We start from the raw sequence: 21,049 nt of genomic DNA, 5'->3' as shown, positions 1-21,049 counted from the left end.
CCTGCCTTGTTCTAATGCTTCAGGACAATCTTCCTTGATTACTTCCTGGATTATTGTATTAAGATTCTTTTTTTATCATAATTTTTAGTCAGATTATTTTTACATTTTCTCTTCTTGATATAGTCTCCAAATTTGTTGTTTTTCTTACAAGATTTTTCACTTTCTCTTCTAATTTTTCATTATTCATATTTTATATAATTATTTCTTGATCTCTTATAATTTCACTGGCTTCACTTTGCCCAATTCTAATTTTCAAGCTGTCATTTTCCTCCTTGAGATTCTGGATCTCCTTTTCTAATTGGTTAACTTTCCTTTCATGACCTTCTTGTTTTTCTTGGATTATTTTTATTTTTTTATTTTTTCTTCCTTCTCTGTCATTTGATTTTTAAAGTCTTTTTAAAGATCTTCTATAAATTCTTTTTGGGCAAGTGACCACTTGACGTTGCTCTCTGGGGGTTTCTTTACTTTAGTATCCTCCTCTGAAGATGAACCCTGGTCATCTCTATTCCCATAATAGGTTTCTATGGTTGGATTCTTTCTCTTCTGCCTGTGCATTCTGTTTTTTGTGATAATAACTTGATTTTTGTAATCACCTCTAGCTCTGGGATATGGGAAATGGTGCCTCTTGCCTGGAACCAAACCAAACCTCCAACCTCCTGTAAGTGCTCATACATAGCCAGGGTCTTTCTGCCCCACTGCTTCTGCACTCACCCAGCATGTGCTGGTTCCTTCTCGCCCCCACTGCTCTTCGAAGCACAGCTGGGTCTTTCGTTCCTCATCAGGAGAGGTTCCCTCAATCTTCCTGGGCTCAAACACCCAACTCCCCTCACTATCCCGGGGTGAAAAGTTCCTGTGGCTGGGGCCAAGGCAACTTCTCAAACCAACTAAACCCAGGACTTGCCACTTGCTTTTTAAACAGCTTGCCGCTTGTGGTTAAAACAGAACCTAGCCTGGAGATGTTTACTCTTTGAAGAGACCAAACTTCACCCTGGGATTTTTCTTCCAATCTTCTCAAATTGTCCCAGGAAGACCCTGGTTGTGCCCCTATTCTTACTCTCCATGGTAGATGCTATTTTAACTCTTTTGTGGGGGAAAATCTTGAGAGCTTGGTATTTTCTGACCTACCCCACCACTGGATTTCTTGATTGTTATTTTATATGTTACGCTTAATATTAGCCATCACATTAATTATTATGGTTATGATTTAAGTTACAAATATTAAAACATAAATGATTTTTATCAATAAAAACCTCTTAGTAACAAAACAGAAAATAAAGGATTAATGTACTAGATATGCATTTTAAAAATTAGAAAACCAAGAAATAAACAAACCTAAAGTAAGCACAAAAGAGGAGATACTAAAAATTAGAGGAAAAAGATAAGCTGGAAAGCCAAAAAAAATCCCTCCTTAGAAATGACAGGTAAAACAAAAAGCTGGTTCTTTTAAAAGACTAATAAAATTGATCTGATTAAATTCTATTTTATCTAATATGATTATATCAGGTTAGAAAGACAGAAGAAAATCAAATCAACACAGTAGCAAGTGATCAAGGTGAAATCACAATAAAAGCAAAAGAAATAAAGAGAATAATCAGAACCTATTATGTACAGTTATATGCTAACAAAACTGAAAACACCAAAGAAATAAAGGAATATTTTCAAAAATGTAAAATACCCAAACTAAACAGAAGATCAATTAGAGATCTTAAATAATTCAGAACACAGAAGTAGTTATAGAGGAATTAAAAAACAGCAACAAAAAAACCCTCCAACTCCTAGTCCTTACAGAGGTGCCAGAGAATTCTATCAAACTTCCAAATAACAATTCAAACACAAATTATTTTCAAAAATTGAGGAAGAAAAAGAAAATACTCCCCCAGAATAATCCTAATACTCAAACTAGGGAAGGATAAAACACAAAAAGAAAACTATAAATATACCACTATCATTAATGAATATAAACAAAATCCTGTTGAAAAGATTATAAAACATTATCCAATAAATCATTCATTATGACCAAGGGACAAAAGTTTGGTACCCAAATTATGTATTAAGAATTTAAAATTTACATATGCACAGATATATACAGATATGTATGTACATATATATATATGCATATATGTCTATTACTGTTTGTTGTTGTTGAGTCATTTTAGTTGTGTCCAACTCATTATGACCCTATTGACAAAGATACTGGAGTGTTTTGCTGTCTCCTTCTCCAGTTCATTTTATAGATAAGGCAACTGAAGCAAACAGGGCTATGTGACTTGCCCAAGGTCACAGAGCTAGTGAGTGTCTAAGACTGGATTTGAACTCAGATCTTTCTGACTTCAGGCCCAGTGCTCTATCCCCTGCACCACCTAGCTGCCCTATAAAACATACAAGGACAAACAACAACAAAATGTATATACATATATATGTATAGCCATTTCCCAATTTATAACAAACAGGTCTCAAAATTTGAGTTGTATTCACAACCACATGAAAGAATGCCCCAAAAGATGGGAAGAGGGAATATTAGAGGGGTTCTAGGAAAATAGGCACAAATGTACTGTTGGCAAAGTTGTGAGCTGGTACAACCATTTTGAAAGAAAGTTTAGAATTATGCAAATAAGGGGAAAGAAATACAAATCAATACTGTGATAATGGGATGTACCTATGGCCACTTTCTACTCTCCCAGGCCTATCCTTTGACCTCTGCTCTTGTGAGGCCCAAGTAAAATATATTTTAAGTTATCAGGTTAGGTTATAACAAGTGTTTGATTACAGTTGTTAACCAAAAATAGTATCACAAGTCCATAGACATGTGTTGCAACTGGATTTGTTACAAGAGAAAGGTACATGTATGTGGGAACTCCTTATACCAAGTAGCCCAATGGTGCAAGGAAAACCTTGGGTTTAAGTTACTGGGCAAGGGGGAATTAATAGGGGAGAGGAAAAGGATTAATCACCTCCAAAAGTTGGGGAGAAAGGTGATGGTAAAAGCTTCCCTTAGGAACTGCTAGACCATGAAGATAAGATGGTCTGCTTATCTACAAGGGTCTCAAGCCGCACAAAACAGTTTCTTAGTCTGGTGCAGACTGACTGGAGCCTATCTTGACTCCCAAGAACACACAGGGACTCCATCTTGGGGTCCAAAAAATAAATTATATCAGTTCAAGGGGGTGCTTCATCCTTGGCACATTCAGGGTCTCCTGCATACTCTGGGTCCAGTGTGTCCAGAAAATATGGCAACTCAAGAAGACAAGTTCACGGGGGCCCTTAACACAGTGCAAGAGAATCTCAGGGTGCAAACCACCTACAAATTAGCAAAGTTATAGGTTCACAGAGAGTTCAGTGGTTTTTTTTTAATTTAATTTACCAGCTATTTAACTTATAGCTTTTTTAAATATCTACAAAGGAAGTGATGTGTTTTCTCTTCATGTTTCTAGTACAATTTGAACTTTGGTCACAGTTACCTTCCTGGCTATGCAAAATCTAATTCAATAAGCTTTCTATCACCTACCTCATTTCCTGGGCAGCCATATTCCTAGGATCAAATTCCCTGAGCTAGTCCAGCTTTTAAAGCTTTCCCAACTGTCTGCTCTATTCGTCTTCATAATTTGAATCATTATCAATCAATAAGCATTTATTAAGTACCTAAATGCCAGGCACTTTGCTAAACACTCAGAATACAAAGACAAAAGGAAAACAGCCCTTGCTTTCAAGAAGCTTACTTTCTAACAGAAGAGACAACACACATACACAGGGGTATATACAAATCATAAAATGGGACCAGGAAAGGCCTCAGGAAGAGGTGGAGTTTGAAAAATGAGCATTCCAAGAGGCAGAGGTGGGGAGGGAGTATATTCTGGGCAGAAACAGGAAACATGTAGTACAAAGGCATCAGACAAGAAATAGAATGTTGTGTGTGAAGAAAAGTAAGCAGGACAATTTGCCTAGACCTAGAGTGTGCAGAAGTGAGAAATATGTAAGAAGCCTAGAAAGACAGGGTGAGACCATGTTGTAAAGTGGTTTAAAGGCCCAACAGAGGATTTTATGTTTAATTATCGGAATAATTGCCACTGGTATTTATTGACTATCAGGGCTATCACAGTTAATATGCTTTAGAAAAACTATTTTGGTAACTGTATGGTAAATAAAATGTGTGTACATATATATATATACACACACACATACACATATGTATATATGTATATGTATATGTGTGTGCATACATATATATATACACATACATACATACATACATACATACATACATACATACATATATGCATAGGGGAAAGCCTTGAACCATGAGACCTATCAGGAAGCTAATGTAGTGTTTAGGTAAGAAGTGACTGAAGCCTCAAGTAGGATGATGGTCGTGTGAGGCAAAAAAAGAAACCTAGGTAAGAAGATGTGTGGAGGTAGAAAGGAAAAGATGTGCCAACTCATCATCCTCTTTCTCCATACTTTATGAGCTTTGATTTTTCTAAAAGTTCTACACTTCACTCTTACTTTCTGTTAAGAGAATTTTTAATTTTAATTTTCTTTTATTCATTTTTATTATTGGGGGGCGTCGATCAAGGCTGTTTCTCCTAGTAAGAAGTTTATTGAGCTGGTTGAAACCTGTCCCATAGGATGTGAAAATTTACTTAAGGCCTCAAATATTCCTCAGATAAGAGGCCGGAATGGAAGTCAAGGTTTCCCCAAATAATTTGACTTGTCTTATTTGAGGAAAGATCCCAACTGGCTTTAACTATAGTTAACTCTGAGGCATATAGATCTCCCCTCTCAATCAGATCAATGCGAAGCCTCTACATGTAGTTTAATCTGTTAACTTGACTTAGCTTATATATAGAATCTGTTTGACTAGGTCTGTTTCCTTAGGAGATAAATGAGATTATGATTCTGTTTAAGTTTGTTCAACTTTTATGACTTAAGAAGATGCATGAGACTGCTGTATGTCAAAAATTATTTGTCTCTCTGATGTAACTGTCTTTTTAAAAGTTTGTCAGAGATTCCAACCTTTGTTCAGTGTTATTTTTTTACCTCCTGAACTTGTGCTTAAGCATAATAACACCTAGGTTTTTAACCTTTAACCTTTGCTTTGTGGTAGATTTATCTGGCAACAGTAACCTACCACATGAATTCAAAGAGGTGATATTTCTCCCATAATACCTCCTACTCCAGGGGAAAGGAACTTAATTAGCTAAATTTCCAGTATTTGTCTTTTCAGATAAAATTAACACATGGCATCAGTATACTTTAAATTACTTTGGCTTCAGTTAGATGAAGATTTATTCCTAAATCCATATATGATATGGCTTGGTTTCTTGGGTATACCCACAAATTACTCACTTAAGGAAGACTTCCTCCATAGTTGTAACAGAGGTCCCATAGCTAGAAATGCCTAGCTTTTGCTGATTCTGTTCTAGTTCAGTAAACAATTGTTCAAATCTAGAAAGCAAAGAAAGAGAAAGAAAAAGTGCCATTCTGGTTCATTCTAGTTGCATTTCTAACATTTTGTAACAGTCTGTTAATCCACCCCCCCCCATAGGATAGACAAAAATTAATTAGTTCTTTATTATAATATTCTTGAAGTTTGTGCCTCCATTCCAAGTGAGAAAGGTAATGAAATAATAGGAGGAGATAATAAACAACTGTAGTGGAACCTTACCTTAACCAACTACCTAAGCTAGTAATATTTCTTTCTGAATTGGCTGCATAATGGCTATACCTGGTTGAGGGCAAATGATGTAATGAGTAAAGAGATGTTACCACTGTCGCATTCAGGAGAGACAAATGGACTGAGTCTCACCAAAGGAAAAGTCGGGCATTGTTGTAGATGGAGAGAATACTTACAGAAGGAGAGAAACGCTAGCATCTGGGGACCAGGAAAGACTTGCTTTCTTAAAAGGCTAGACAGTTGGGATCTAGTCCTCATGAAAAGTTATTCAAGATGGAATTAAGAATAGGCTCAGATAGATTGAATCTGTCCGGCTTGTGAAAACAGGCGTCACAAAGGGTGGGATTTCTTAAGACAACCCATTATGGTAAATCCCTAATAAACTTTGTCTTTTCCCTTGGCTGAGAAGGCTTGAGTCAAATTCTTTTGGCAGGACCTCTCGTGTCGGGATTTTGGGGTCTCGAAATGTATGGTTCCCTACCATCATCTTTTTTCTTTAGCCTCTTCATTTTTTGGTTCCCTGAGACTGGGAATACTGCTTATCTCCAGTTCTTCTCCAGCCAAGGCTGGAAGGTAAGCCTCTCCCTCTCCCAATCCCCTTCTCCCTCTTCAAGCATTTTGGAGGTGCTTTTCGGGCCTGACTTCCCAGATCCCCAGTAGGTCAGACAGCTGCTCGCTGTCTCGGACTCAGCCTGACGCTCTCAGGTTCCTGGTCCAGTGGTTTATGTTCAGTCCAGTGGTTTATGTTCAAGGCCATGGACCTGGGAACACCTGAAGCATAGAGAACAAGGACAGACGCCCTATCCAGAAGTGTATGCCGTTATTTTCCCAATTCTCTCAGCGCTAGGGAATGGGAAAACCCCAGGTACCTTTTAGTGTTTATTTTTTTTCTGTCTTGCTTTGTTCCTTTTTGAGGCTTACTCCCAGATCCTCGTTGCAGAGGAAGGGACTTCCAGCCTCCCCCCTCCCCCCACCCCCGCCCGGGCCCACAATGGTTCAATCCTCCTCAATCCCCAAAAATTCACCCTTGGGCTATCTTTTACAAAATTGGAAAAAATTTAAGTTCTCTAAAGAACTTAAAAAGAAAAAGCTGGTGTTCCTTTGCAATACTGTTTGGCTGCAATATCGCCTAGAAGGCCACGAAGAGTGGCCTATTTTTGGGACTTTACTATCTTGCAGCTAGAGCTATACTTCTGATGAGAAGGAAAATGGAGAGAAATTACCTACATGATGGCCTTCATCGAGCTCTCTTGGAACCCTGTTCTAAGAAAAGATTGTAAGATGCTCATAGCTAGACCTCCCCACAAAGGGGCAATGGGGGTCAACAGGACATTTTGGATAACCCCCTCCTTATGGTCCCCAGGGGTTCAGCCCCAGCCCCTCCTCCTGCTCCCCAACCTCCCCAGAGCACCTTTGTTTCCTGTGCTCTCCCTTCCATGTGCATCCCCCTTCCCTTGGTTTCCTATAGTGCAACCCCTCTCTTTTCCTGCCTCCTTCACAGTCCAAGTCTCCTACCCTGCATCTCCTCCCATGGCCCCTCCACCCTTGGTGACCCCTGTTAAGGTCCCAGCTGAGAATCTAGTTGAGGTGCCTCCCTCTGTGGCCCCTTCCCCTGAAGGGACCCCTACTCAGGTTCTGGTCTCATGGCCTGCCCCTATTTCAGGCCCTGCAATATCTACCACCACGGGGCCCTAACCCTGAGGCAACCCCTACTCAGGTTCCAGCCTCAAGCCCTGCCCCCAAGGCAATATCTCCTCCCATAGCCCCTCTCTCTGAGGTGGTACCCACTCAGGTCTCTGGGGTATCTCCCCCTCTGACCCCTACCCTTCCTCAGGTACCAGCTGATCTTCCTTGCCAGCCAGATCCCCCGGCCTTGCAGTCTAATACAGATCAGCCAGATCCCTCTCCCCAAGCTCCAGGCCCCATAGCACCTTCAAGGCTTTTTCCCCTGAGGGAAGTGCCTGCCTCCCCTACAGCGACAAGGAGAGTGCATGTTCCATTCTCCATTTCAGATCTCATTCAAATTAAAGAAAAACTGGGGAGATACTCAGAAGATCCCACTAAGTTTACTGAGGGTTTTAGGGATCTGTCCCTACAATTTGAACTTTCTTGGTGTGATTTGCATATCCTTTTCTCTACCTGTTGTACCGCTGAGGAGAAGAGGAGAATCTGGGAACACACCCAAAAACTGGGAAACATTTGGCTAGCAATGACCTCATAAAATACCCCCCAGGAACAGCTACTGTTCCCAATAGTGACCCAGGATGGGATTACCAAAAGAGTAAAGATAGGGGAAAGAGAGGCCATATGATAATTTGCCTGTTAGAAGGCCTCAGAATTGCATTTCAAAAGTAAATAAATTTTCAAAAAAAAAGAGAGATTACTCAGGGAAAAAAAGGAAAACCCTGCTCTTTTCCAAGCCCAGCTAGTAGAAGCTATTAAGAAGTATGCAAATTTGGATCCTGACTCTATTGAAGGGGCTGCAATACTTAACATGTATTTCATTAATCAGTCTGTCCCAGATATTAGGAGGAAACTGCAGAAATTGGCAATGGGACCCCAAACACCTCAGGCACAGTTGCTGGAGACAGCCTTCAGAGTTTTCAACAATAGAGACCTGGTTGCAGCAGAGGAAAGAAAATGCAGGGAAAGACCTAGAGACAGAGAACACACTCAGTTCTTGGCTGCTGCCATGGCCAGGAAAAGACCCAAGGAGCGCCCCTCGAGGGCACCCCCTTGGAAGAAGCCCTGAGACTTGGGCAGTGGGGAAACCTGCTTTCGATGCCACAAGGAGGGTCACTGGTCCAAGGAGTGCCCCTCTAGGGTGCTCCCCTGGAGGAAGCCTCCAGGATCCATGCCTCCAGGACCGTGCCCAGCACGTTACCAGGAGGGACATTGGAGGAAGGATTGTCCCTGAGGTTGGAAAAGTGATAGAGCCTCTTCCCAGTACCCTGTCCTCCAGTCTTCTCAGGACTGGGAAGGAGGGGAAAGCCTAGAGCTTGGCAGTGCTCCCACTTTCTCCACCTCTCTTGCGGAGCCCTGGGCAAAATCGAGGCTGAAGGTAAGGTTACCCACTTTATTACAGCTATGTTCTCTTGTTTTAACTAATTGCTCTGGCCCTATGCGCCCCTCGACCCACTGGGTCATGGGCATCAAGGATCTGTTGTTTGAACACTCCTTCCTTACACCCTCCTCTGGCCCTGCCCCCTTGTTGGGAAGGGATGTGATGGTGAAATTGGGAAGCCAATTTTCTCTAGTTAAACCTCGTAATTCCCTTTTCCCTCTGTTTACCAGACCTCCCCATGTTCCCTCAGAGGTGTGGGAGAGAGTTGAGCCAATTGTTTGGGACCAGGGAATTCCTGGACAAGCTACTTCTGCCACCCCAGCCATAGTTCCCCTCCATCGCCTTCAATATCCAACTAAGCCCAAGGCTTGAGAGGGACTGCAACCATTAATTGCCACTCCAGGCCCTGACTCACTCCCTCTAGAGTGGGGCCCTGACCAGGCTAAAGCTTTTAAGACTTTGAAAGCTAAATCGACCACCACTCCAACATTAGCTTTATCTAATCTAGAAAAACCTTTCACTTGGTATGTTGATGAAAGGAGAGGACAGGCTTTGGGAATCCTAATGCAGTCCTTAGGACCTGACCCCAAGCCAGTTGCCTGTTTTTCAGAACAATTAGACTCCATGGCTGCTACAGGCACTCTAATTGAGGAAGCTTCTAAACCTCTACTTGACCAGCCCTTAGAAGCTCTGGCTCCCCATCAAGTTCAGAGCATCCTAGAAGCAGAGAGCCACCAGTGGCTGGCTAGCCACAGGCTTACCAAATATCAAGCCTTGCTCTTAGATACCCCTGACCTAATTCTTCAGGTGTGCCACACATTCCTGAACCCTGAGGCAGTGTGGTACACAGAACAAATGATTAGGGGAGCTAGGTATGAAATAGTCATCTTTAATTTCCTCCAGGGGAAACTGTCTTTTATACCAGGGAAATTGTCCTTGCTCTATACTCCTATACTGTCTGTTTGGTTGTTTGCTTAACCTCCTTGCCAGGTTTGTCTCCTCCAGGCTCCAAGCCATCAACTTCCAGATGACTGCTCAGGATATGTTCCCCTTGAATGGGACCCATCAAGGCAGGGGCAGCTCTACACCCCTTGCCAGCAGGAAGCAATTTCAGAAGCTGAGACCTTTGCCCTTTATCCCAAAAGAATTTGGGTCCCATCTGTTTGAGGGGGGAATGATGGGGCTTAGACTGTGTGAAATCCCTTGGACCCCAAAAGAATTTGGGTCCTATTTGAGGAGGGAATGATGAAGGTACAGTCTCTGGGAACCCCCTTGAACTCTCCTTGAATCTTCCAACTAGATCTGGCCTTCCCCTAAGGCCATAAGCCTTACATTATCATTAGGCCCAAATCTCCACCTAGCCTAGCCCACCCTTAATCCTGATCAAAATATCTATACCCTAGCCCAGCTGCCCTAGCTCTCTTATTGCCTGTCATCTCCAGGTAACCTTCAGCTATTTCCACATCCTGGAGTCTGACCTCATCCCAGTCCCTGGAGTCTGATCTCATCTCAGTCCTCCGTAGACTCCTCCTCAAGACCCTCCCTAAACCCCTCCTCTAGTCACCCCAGACCACCCCTCAATCCCTCCCACAGTCTTTGTGTATATAAGTCTCATCTTGCCTCCATGAAGGTGCTCAGATTCAATCTAGCTCAGATAGATTGAATCTGGCCTGGTTGTGAAAACAGGAGTCACAAAGGGTGGGATTTCTTAAGACAATCCATTATGGTAAATCCCTAATAAACTTTATCTTTTCCCTTGAAAAACAAAAGAGAAGAATAAAAACCTGGTGAACATTGGTAGAATGCCATGTACCAGAAATTGGCACTAGAGTAGCTAAGACAATTGTATCCAGCTTGAAGAGATCTTTAACAAAACGGATGAATTTGGAATCTATATATAATCTATATGCTTGTAAATACCTGTCTATACTCTGTATCCTTATAAACCCTTATAGCTATAATAAAATAGTTTGTGTTGAATTTAAGAAGATTGTTCTGAGAGGTTAGTACTCCTATGTGGGGGAGGCTTTGGTAGATGAAATGAAGCCTATATTTCTAGGATTTTAAGATTTATGTTTGGAAAGGATTTTAGAGCTTATCTAATCTAATTTCATTTTACAACTGACCTAAGGTACAGAGAGTTCAGTCTGTATGAGGCAGTAGCTATAGGAAGGATCCTCAAACCCTCAAGTTAGGGAAATAAAAGTAGGAAAAACAGAGTGAAAAACAGAGCGGTACTGTTATTAACAAATTTATGTGTGCTTGGGTTTATGGTCTAAGGAAATGTTAAAATCAGATAATTTTGTTAGATCACATAGGAAATATAATAAGAAACAGTTCTGGTACTAGACCACAAATATTCTCCCTTACAGAATGAATGTGAACCAACACATCTACAAATATTTTCAAAGTTTAGTAATGAGCTGTATATATCAAATAAAACTGAGGAAAGAATCAATACTTCAAAACCGAACTTTCTCAGAGAACCTATCTATAGAATCATTTGCCAAAATCAGTCATAAATATACTTTGATGACATGAAGGCTTTCAGTATTCCATACCACAAGGCCTATTTCTAAGGTGGTGACCAGATTTCTGAGAAGATGGTAGAGTGAGTAATTATTTTTTTTTTCAGGACCATCAAAACTACAACAGCTATTTGAGAAACAAATAATACTAATAATAGCAAAAACTTAAAAAAATTATTACAAAGTTCTGCAATATCAGAAAATATCCAATTATAAAAATGGAGGAACCAGCTACAAAAGAAATGAAAAACTCCAAAGGACAAATTAAAACAGATAATTTATAATTTAGGGGCAGCTAGGAGGCACAGTAGATAGAGTGCCAGGTCTATAGTCAGGAGAACTTATCTTCCTGAATTGAAATCTGGCCTCAGATACTTATTAGCTGAATGATCCTGGGTAATCCACTTAACCCTATTTGCCTCAGTTTCTCATCTGTAAAATGATCTGGAGAAGGAAATAGCAAACCACTCTAGTATTTTTGGCAAGGAAACGCCAAAAGAGGTCATGGAAAGTAAGACACAATTAAAAATGGCTGAAATAAAGGAATATTATGACGTATATCAAATTAATATATTAAATAACATATAGTAATAATGATGCCAAGTTACAAAAAGAATTAAATGTTATATTAGGTAATCTAAGAATTTGAAGTTGTAAAGAGAGAAAAGAATAAAAATAGCACTTTTTTAGGAAATTAAAATCAGTAACAATGAGACTGCAGAGTTGCAGATTTAGCGACAAAGCACATTTTTAATATCTACTAGAAAGGTATTCAAAATTAAAGTTTGAATTTGCTGAATATGAATAGCAGTTGTTTAAATAACTTAGGGAAGTTTATCTTCTCATCCTGCCCTAAGAGAGTAAAAAAAATTTCAAGTCCACAACAAAAATAAAAGTGAAGAAAAGAAATAATTTCATCAAAAAAGAGAAAAACATAGGATGACAAAATATCAGTACATTTAACAACAATAAAATTAGAGTGGGTTAAATTCTCCTCTTGAAGATATCCCTGCTACACATTGACTTGAAAATTGAAACCCAATACATGACACATTGAAAGAAAAATCTACAACTAGATACAAGTAGAAAGTAGTAATTACTTTCTGGTTTGTGGAGTTATATACAGTTACTTTTTTCTATTTTTTTGTGGAAGATATGTGACCTGTTGCTGTGTAGAAACAGTTTTCAAAGTATCAATTTTCAACATTTAAATTTTCCGTCAGGAAATTTAAGGTATGTGCCCATTCTTGGCACAAAGACAGAAATGTGGGCAGCTGGGTGGCACAGTGAATAGAGTGCTGGGCCTGGAGTCAGAAAGACATCTTTGTGAATTCAAACCTGGCAACTGACACTAGCTGTGACCCTGGGCAAGTCACTTAACCCTGTTTGCCTCAGTTTCCTCATCTGTAAAATGAGCTGGAGAAGGAAATGGTAAACCACTCCAGTATCTTTGCCAAGGAAACCCCAAATGGGGTCATGAAGAGTCAGATGCCCAGGTGCCTAGCCTGAGGAACACAGGAAAAGTAACTAAATAAGTATGAATATCATCAGCTCCACACTCTTTGGATTCATACCTTTCAGCATTCTCTTTGGGTAGGATAAATGATAACTCAGCTCCAACATTACTCTCCATTGTGGCATTTGGTACATACTGATAAATCAGTTGGGAAATTTTCTTTATTTTACATTGAGGTTCCTTCACCATGATCAAGTGGTATCCAGCACCTGAAGTAATTTTAAAAATCAAACAAAAGCGTTACTTTTTCTATTACCCTTGACAGACCATACGTGGCAGCTCCAAAAGAAAAGGGAACTGGAGTGTCTTATGTAATTTTGCTACAATTGTAAAGAAGTTTTTCCTAAAGCCTCTAAATGCTACTCTCAAATTCTGCCTCCTCAGATGATGAATTTTCACAAGTGTATAATCAAGCAGGTGAGGAAAACCCTTGGTATGAGATCCTAGAATTGCTAAATGTTGGAGTAAAAGCCAAAGACATTTGTAGGGAAGATAACTTGGGGGTTTGAGCAAATATTTCTTAAGGTAATAAGAGAGTAATTTCTCTCAGGGAGTAAAATCTATCTGATACCTGGGACTAGGGGTAGAAGTAGTGGAAAATAGAATTTGGGGGAGGAAAAGTTTCTGTAATATAGCTTCCATTCTGCTTCCCTGCCCTCCCATTAAATTTAAACTGTTTTATTAAAGGTCAGCAATGACCTTCTTGATAAATCCAAAAGGTTTTTCACAATCTTCATTCTCCTTCACCTTTGATTAGGCATTGTTACTCCACTCTTGGAAATTCTCTCTTCCCTTTATTCCCCTAATACTTTTTCTACCTTTTCTAGAGCTCTATCTTTTTTTTATCCTCTTATGTCATAATAATAAGTATTTATTCAGGCTAAGTTCTCAGCCCTTTGCTATTTTCTCTCTATATTTCATTCCTTAGGGAATTCACAGTCTCATGACTTCATATATAAAGTTTATGCTAATAAGATTTTAAGTCTAAAACAGAATTGGATTAAATAGTGATTAATATTAGTAAAAGATTGGTGAGAAGGCCTCTGACTTTTATGTATGTGTTACAATTCTTTAAATCTTGCTTTTAATTGGGAATAACTGTTTCTAATTCATATATTTTAAAATTTGTTATTTTTAATAAGAATAATTTAATAATAATCTTCTTTTTTACATTAAAGCATTAGGGAAGCCTTGGCATTCAGATCATGGGATACATAATCCATAATATAGTTGCAACTATTGACCTGGTGGCAATTACACATACTGAACATATAAAACCTAGGAGAAAACATACTTTGAATAAGTAACCTTACAAACCAAAATCTACAGAGTGAGGACATCATCTAAAATCTTTATATTTAATCCTCCAATATTTTTTGCTCTTATAAAATACCAAAATTTAGGGGCTTATGCCTAGTATCTAGCACTAACTGGGTTATCTTTTATTCTTTCCTCTTCCTTCTCTAAGCTACCCTGGTAGCTTACCCTGGTTACCAATGGTACCAGTTTGTTATCCCAGTAACCAATCTTATATTCCTTAAAGAATATTTAACTATGTCTCTTTTACTTAAAAACACACACTTGCCTCCTTAATCAAATCAAATCCAAAGTTGGCTTTCAAGTCTGTCATAACCTAGTCTTAGATTTCTATTACTTTATTTCTGTTACCCTTATTTTCCACTATTCCCCCTTAGGAACCATTTATTCTAGCTTGGTTTCCTTACTGACTCAGAGACCATGACCATTCTCACCTCCATTTATTTGTTTACATTATTTCCTCTTTATGAAATGCCCACTCCTCTCCCTTCTAACAAACCAAACACCATTTATTCTACAGTGCATAGTTCAAGTCTCATCTTTAATATAAAACCTTACCCTACTACTCCAGTTCACAAAGATCTTCTTTCTAAAAATCTTACAAAACAATATAAACATTTAAATGTACAATATATTGTAACTGTTTTGTGCATATTGCCTCTCCAACTAGATTGTGAGCTCTTCTAGAGCAATGACTTTCACAAGTAGGCCATGGACTTCCTGTCCTCAGCAGTTCCAAAAAGAAGGCTGGGCACATTTCAGGAACTAAAATGAAAGTGACCTATAAACCATGTCCTTTCATTAAGGTGAGTATTTGAATTGGTCTACCCAAGGAAAACAAATACTGGAGATATTGGGGATGGTAGTGCATTCTATACATTAGGTGTAAATGAACATGACCTATTTGTGAGCTAGTGATCTTATTTGCCTGACTAGAGTAGAGGGTGCATGTACTGGAAAATAGTAGGAAATAAGTTTGGAGAGTTAAAATGGAGTAAGATAACAGAAGATGAAGAAGTTAGGCAAAGGAATTTAAATACGATACCATAGGAAATAGGAAGCCATTTTAGCTTAGTTTTACTGAGGAAATTATTAAGAAAGTCATAACTAAAAAAGATTAGTCTGACAGTAATATGTTGGTAGGATCACAGCAGGAGAAAAACTAGAGACCATATTTATGTTTGAGGAATAGTGAAGAGCCACAGCACTGCAGGTCTCCCTTGGCCATAATGGCAATGCGGTCGCCCAACAGGTCAGCCTCGTCCATATGGTGGGTGGTCAGCAGGATGGTACGGCTACTTTTCTGCTGCTGAAGGAGATTCCAGGTAGCCCTTCTTGAGATCAAATCCATACCAGATGTAGGTTCATCTAGCATCACAACCTACAGGCCAGAAAGAGAACTTGGTGATATTGATAACTGGTGTTATATCATATATGGAAACTTTTACTATTCACAGAGCCCATCCTAGGTTTGCTTTGTATCCACTTTTCTGGTTAAGGTAAAAGACAAAGTGGTTGAGTCATTTGTCTGATTTCAGATAAGTTCAGGCTAAGTCCTTAGAAGCCTTATTACCACCAATCCCACAACCAATAATCAGACCATTATTATTTTTCTTCACTGATTATATCTTTGGAAGTCCTTTTTAAAAGATTATGTTTATAATAAATCACTTAAGTTTTACATAAGCTAATGTTTGTAATCAGAAAACAGTAAGGGTCATTTTGACCAGATTCAGTACCTTAGAGTCTCCTACGAGTGCAATACTGATGGAGAGTTTGCGCTTCATTCCTCCACTCAGTGAATTTGAAAATGAATTTCGCTTTTCTTCCAGGTTAAAAATACTCAACATGTGATCAATTTCACTTTTTAACTTCTTTTTAGAAAATCCTTTCAGCTACAACACAAAGAGAGAAGATTTAAGTAATCTTCTAAATTTGAATAAGAATTTTAAGAGTTAGAGCTAGCAGGGGCCTTAGAGATAATTTACTGATATTATAGACAATGAAACTGAGGTCCATAAAAGTGTAGTGACTTGCCCCATGCTCAATAAGTGACAGAGCTGTCTTCTAACCCTAGATCCAAATACTCTTCCCATTCAACTATAATGCTACAACTTAGAGCAACTTTAGTTTTACATGTTCCCTCCCCACAGGTCTTACTTTGTTTTAACAGAATTAAGGCAATGCTATGCACTGTAAAGAGTGCAAGATTTGGACTTGAAGGATCTACCTTTGAAATCTTCGGAAAATGAAGTAACACCTCTGGGCCTCAGTTATTTATTTGTAGAGGGTTTGGGCTCGATGACTTCTAAGTTCCTTTGCAGCTATAAATCTATGAGAATATTATTTTGGGACATTCTCTATGGGCATTGTTTCTTAGACCCATCAACCCCAAGCATGTGAACAGAGGGTAAAAAAAATTATCTTTGGATTACCATAGCGAAGAAGTAAAGATGTTCAGCTACTGTCAAGTAATCAAACAAGAGGTCGTGCTGGGGGCATAAACCCAGGTTCTTTCGGATCTCAACCATATCCCTTGTGATTTCAAAGCCATTGATATATGCCTGTCCACTTGTAGGAGGATACAGACCTAAGGACCAACCAAAAGATATCTTAGAAACTTATCTGCAGTAACAACTTCTGTTTTGAAGTTCTCATAAGAAATCAGACTAAACGGATCCCTTCTACTTTAACCAATGTGACTCAATAAAGAATTATTTAATGCTACTATAGGTAAGATAATTATTTAGGTTCTGGAGATAATAAAAAAATTATATAGTCCCTACTTTCAGGGAGATTATATTCTATTGGGGGGATTGTCATGAATGAAGATTAATAAAATATATGGAAGAGAATGATATGGACAAAGGAGAGATCCAGAGAAAACACATTAGGGAAATGTCTGTGAGGAAAAGTCTTTCAGTTGGGGTATTAGAGAAGGTTTCATTCAGGAGGTAGCACTTGAACTGGGCACAGATAGGAAGCAAAAGATTTTGAAATTCAGAGAACTGTAAAGTATGCTTCCGCAAATGCATGAAGGTAGGAAAAATATATCCCATCAGCCTTGGTACTCCACCTTTTTTTTAAATGGTTATATACATATTTGTTGCCTTGGACCACACCCTCTCACCCAAGCTAAATGGAGGACTGGCTGGGCCAAATGCTGCTAAACATCAGTGTTGTACTCCCATCCCCACCCCCCACACCTCTCAGATGCTTTACTCTGGCTATAATAGGCCCAAACAGGGCGAGAACTGTGTGTACTAAGGAAAGGGAGCCATAGAGGACACACTTGGCTTTAAAAGGGTGTGGAGACAGGAAGGAAGAGAAGATAACAAGACCTTGGGTACAGAGAGCTTAACTGTTCAACTCAAGGTCTCCAGACAGCAAAAAGGAAGGTAGAGGTTATACATCCATCTGTCTAGCCCCTGCTCTGGACCCTACTAGCTACCTCCAGAAAACAACCAGTAAGGGTCTCAAAGGAAGGGGAAGTAAAGGAAACGGAGTGGACTGTTCATTCCCCAACCCCAGGTAGGGGGAGATAGGCCATGAATTTGAACTCTCCCTCCTTAGCAGCAGCGAAACTGCCTGCCCAGTCCAGAAAAGAGGGATTTAAAGCACCTGGGTCACTGGAGTATAGGAAAGGAACACTTCTACCCCGCAGTATTGTCTCTCTGGAGCCTTTGAGCCTCCTCTCCAGGTAAAGCTGAGAGCAAAGGCTCTTCATGACTGACTCCTTTTCACTTCTTTTACCTCTTGCACCTCTGATTGGAGGGTGGGGCCATGATCTCTAAACTCCACATTTAAAGAGATAGTTCAGCTCAGAACATTTCATTTCTCACTTGGCTGTACTACTTTGGGACTTCTCTGACTTTTCCACCATGCTCCTATGTCTGGTACCTTCTCTAAACCCCATACTAGCTTTTCAGCTTCCTTTTCTGTGTTGTCTTCCCCCTTTAGATGGTAAGCTCCTTGATGGCAGAGGCTATCTTTCTTTTTTCTTATTTGTATGTTAAGTACCTAGTACATTGGCTGACAGTAGTAGGCACTTAATAAATGTTTACTGACTATTGAGCATATTGAGCTTAGGGAATAGCTAGTAACCCAATTTGGCAGTAAATTATGCCACATAAAGAGGGACAATGTGAAATAAAGCCAGAAAAATAAATTGGAATGATATTATAAAGGGCTTTAAGTGACAGGCTGAAAAGTCTGGATCTCATCCTAGGGCAATAAGAATTCAAAGAAAGTTTCTGAACCCAGCAGAGTGACTAATTCCAACCTGAATCTTAAAACAATTATTTTGACAGTTGTATGAAGGATGGCATGATGAATAGAGAGACTGTAACAGTTCAAAGTGAGAAGTAATTAAGATGTGAACTATGTTGGTGATCGTTTGAATGAAGAGGAGGAGATATATGAGAAATGTTGCAAAGGTGGAATGACAAGACTTGGCGATGTAATGGTGCTGGGAGGTGACAAAGAGAGAATAATTTAACATGACTCCAAGGTTTCAAACTTAGGTGACTGGAAAGATGGTTGCACTGCCACAAGAAAGAGGCAAGTTAGAAGGGTGATGGAAGGAATTTATGAGTTCAGTTGTGGGCATGATGAATTTTAGGTGTGTGTATGACACTCAAGGAAGGAAATCTAGTGGCAGTTGGGAGACGTGGGATTGCAGCCCAAGGGTCTGAATTTATTAAGGTAGTGATTAAACCCATGGGAGTAGATTAGGTCACTAAGAAAGAGAGTGTAGAAAAAAAGGGAAAAGGGGTCTGGGCTGAGCCTTGGTGGATGCTCATGCATGCTTAGATAGTAGAAGGATAATAAAAAGAGATAGAAAAGGAATTGAGAGCAGTATCATGAAAGGCAAGCTAAGAAAGTTTATCCAGAAGCAGAGGGTGGAAAACAGCACTGAAAGGTAAAGAAAGAGAAAGGAGGATGAAGATTGAAAGGAATTTTTGAATTAGGAGATCATTAGTGACTTCTGTTGAAGTAAATTCAATAGAGTAGTAGCATCAGAAGTCATATTACATGGGGTTGAGAATTGATGTGGTGAAGAAAAGAAGGTGATGAGTAAAGGCAATTCTTTTTAGGAGTTTAGCAGCAAGAAAAGGGGATATACAATATGGAGATGGCTGGGTCAAGCAAAACATTATCAAGGCTAGGGGCTACCTGAGCATATTTGTAGAGAGTGAGGACATGGCCAGTAGATAAGGAGAGTATGAAGAAGAGATGAGATACTGAAAGAATTAGTGGGAAAACAGGAAAAGTTTGACAGACACTAGATTTAGAACAGCATTTTACACCAAATACAACAATGAGCACAAAATGAATAAGCAAACCAAACACAAAAGTTCTTATCATTCTGGAAAACAATCTGTAATTACTCAAGAAAAGTTAATAAACTGCTCATATTCTTTTAGCCCAGAGCCAGATTTGTACCCCAAGGAAACCAAAGACAAAAAGACAGGGCCCTTACATATAAAAATATTGATAATAATACTTTTTTGTGTCAGCAAAATATTGAAAACAAAATAGGTGCTATTGACTGGGAAATTATGAACCAACTGGAGTATATTAATATAATGGAATATTACTGCATATTGAGAAATGATGAATCTCTCTTGGTGGAGAGGTGGAACACTATGGATACTGAATATTGCACATGCTCTACTATGGAGCTGCTATGTTGATGCTTTGTGAAGATGATATAAATGCAAGTTTTAAATAATGTCTAAAACATAGGGGTGGCTGAGATGAAGAGCTCCTCAAAATATAGGGAACTGAATACGTAAAAGGAGCAAAGAAGTCATATATAGGAAGCAAACAGATTAGCTTCCAGGCTGTGAGACTGTGGAGGTTATTGTTCTCCTTTCTGTTCTGGTCTAACTAGAAGTCATCACTAGTGACCAGAGCATCTGGAACAAAATGAAGGCTTGTAATGTGATATAGTGTGTAGAAGGTTTGGGCTCAGAGTTAGGAAATCCTGTCCTGTCTCTAACACCTGTTAGCTATGTGATTATGGGTAAGTGGCTTAATCTCTCTGTGCTCCCAGGCAAATATCTAATACTAAATTACAGATGAGTTGCCATGCTGGATTTGTGGAAGGATTTTCTACACTGGGAGTCCCCTACGCTAATCAAATGACAAATCTGCCTGCCTCCCCTACAAAATGGAATAGATATTTGCAAATGACTAAAATCATGACGAAAACGGTAATGATGATAATAATAAAAAACTAACTTTATATAGCACTTCAAGGTTTTTCAAAGTACCTTAAATACATGATTTCAGTTCATCCTTATAACAGTCTTGTAAAGTAAGTGCTATAGTGTATACTACGAAGTAAGTACTATAGTGTACGAAAGTAAGTGGACTACAAAGTGAGTGCTATAGTGTAGACTAGAATGTAGCTTTTGCTTCATTTTGAGCTTCTGTTGAGAGGTCATTGGTAGCAGGTATGTTCTACCAGGAAAGAAAACTATTCCTCATAAAGTAAAGAGCAGGCCAAACAGAACAGATTTTGTTAGAGATGGCTATAGAAAAGCTCATTCTGGAGGTGGAATGGTTGTTGAAAAGACTGGAAGAAAGCAGTGCGTATCTCCTGGGCAAGAGCCCTGATATTTCTCTTGAAAATGTCTCAACTATAGAAACTGATTAATGACTTCCTTAACAGGAGAGACTCCTAGATGTAGACCTCATCTTCTCCCCATCCCACAGAAAAGTTAGAATGCGGGGGAAGCTTTTTTTTTTTTATAAATTTCTTTATTTATTTTTAGTTTACCACGCACGGTTCTACATAGTTTTGAGTTCCAGTTTTTCTCCCCTCCCTCCACCCTCCCTCCCCAAGACGGCATGAAGTCTCATATAACTGTCATGTATAACTTCGCATTGAATTAATTTATGCACTAGTCAAGTCGTGGAGAAGAATTTTGACCAATGGAATGAAT

The 21,049-nt window shown here is 39.2% G+C and overlaps 1 protein-coding gene across 1 annotated transcript in view; it reads right to left on the bottom strand.

The window, feature by feature from the left end:
* LOC118834192 (ATP-binding cassette sub-family A member 3-like) overlaps nucleotides 1–21,049 on the bottom strand; it is a 351,631-nt gene that overhangs the window by 89,083 nt on the left and 241,499 nt on the right. Inside the window, exons 14-18 of the mRNA XM_036741640.1 lie at nucleotides 16,532–16,686; nucleotides 15,836–15,991; nucleotides 15,267–15,477; nucleotides 12,838–12,988; nucleotides 5,344–5,442 (exon numbers count right to left, since the gene is read on the bottom strand). Coding sequence (XP_036597535.1) covers nucleotides 5,344–5,442; nucleotides 12,838–12,988; nucleotides 15,267–15,477; nucleotides 15,836–15,991; nucleotides 16,532–16,686 — 772 coding nt within the window. The remainder of the gene's footprint in view (nucleotides 1–5,343; nucleotides 5,443–12,837; nucleotides 12,989–15,266; nucleotides 15,478–15,835; nucleotides 15,992–16,531; nucleotides 16,687–21,049) is intronic.

The sequence above is a fragment of the Trichosurus vulpecula genome, chromosome 1 (assembly GCF_011100635.1).
Source record: "Trichosurus vulpecula isolate mTriVul1 chromosome 1, mTriVul1.pri, whole genome shotgun sequence".
In the NCBI taxonomy this organism is placed as follows: domain Eukaryota; kingdom Metazoa; phylum Chordata; class Mammalia; order Diprotodontia; family Phalangeridae; genus Trichosurus; species Trichosurus vulpecula.
This window is presented reverse-complemented; position numbering and strand designations above follow the sequence as displayed.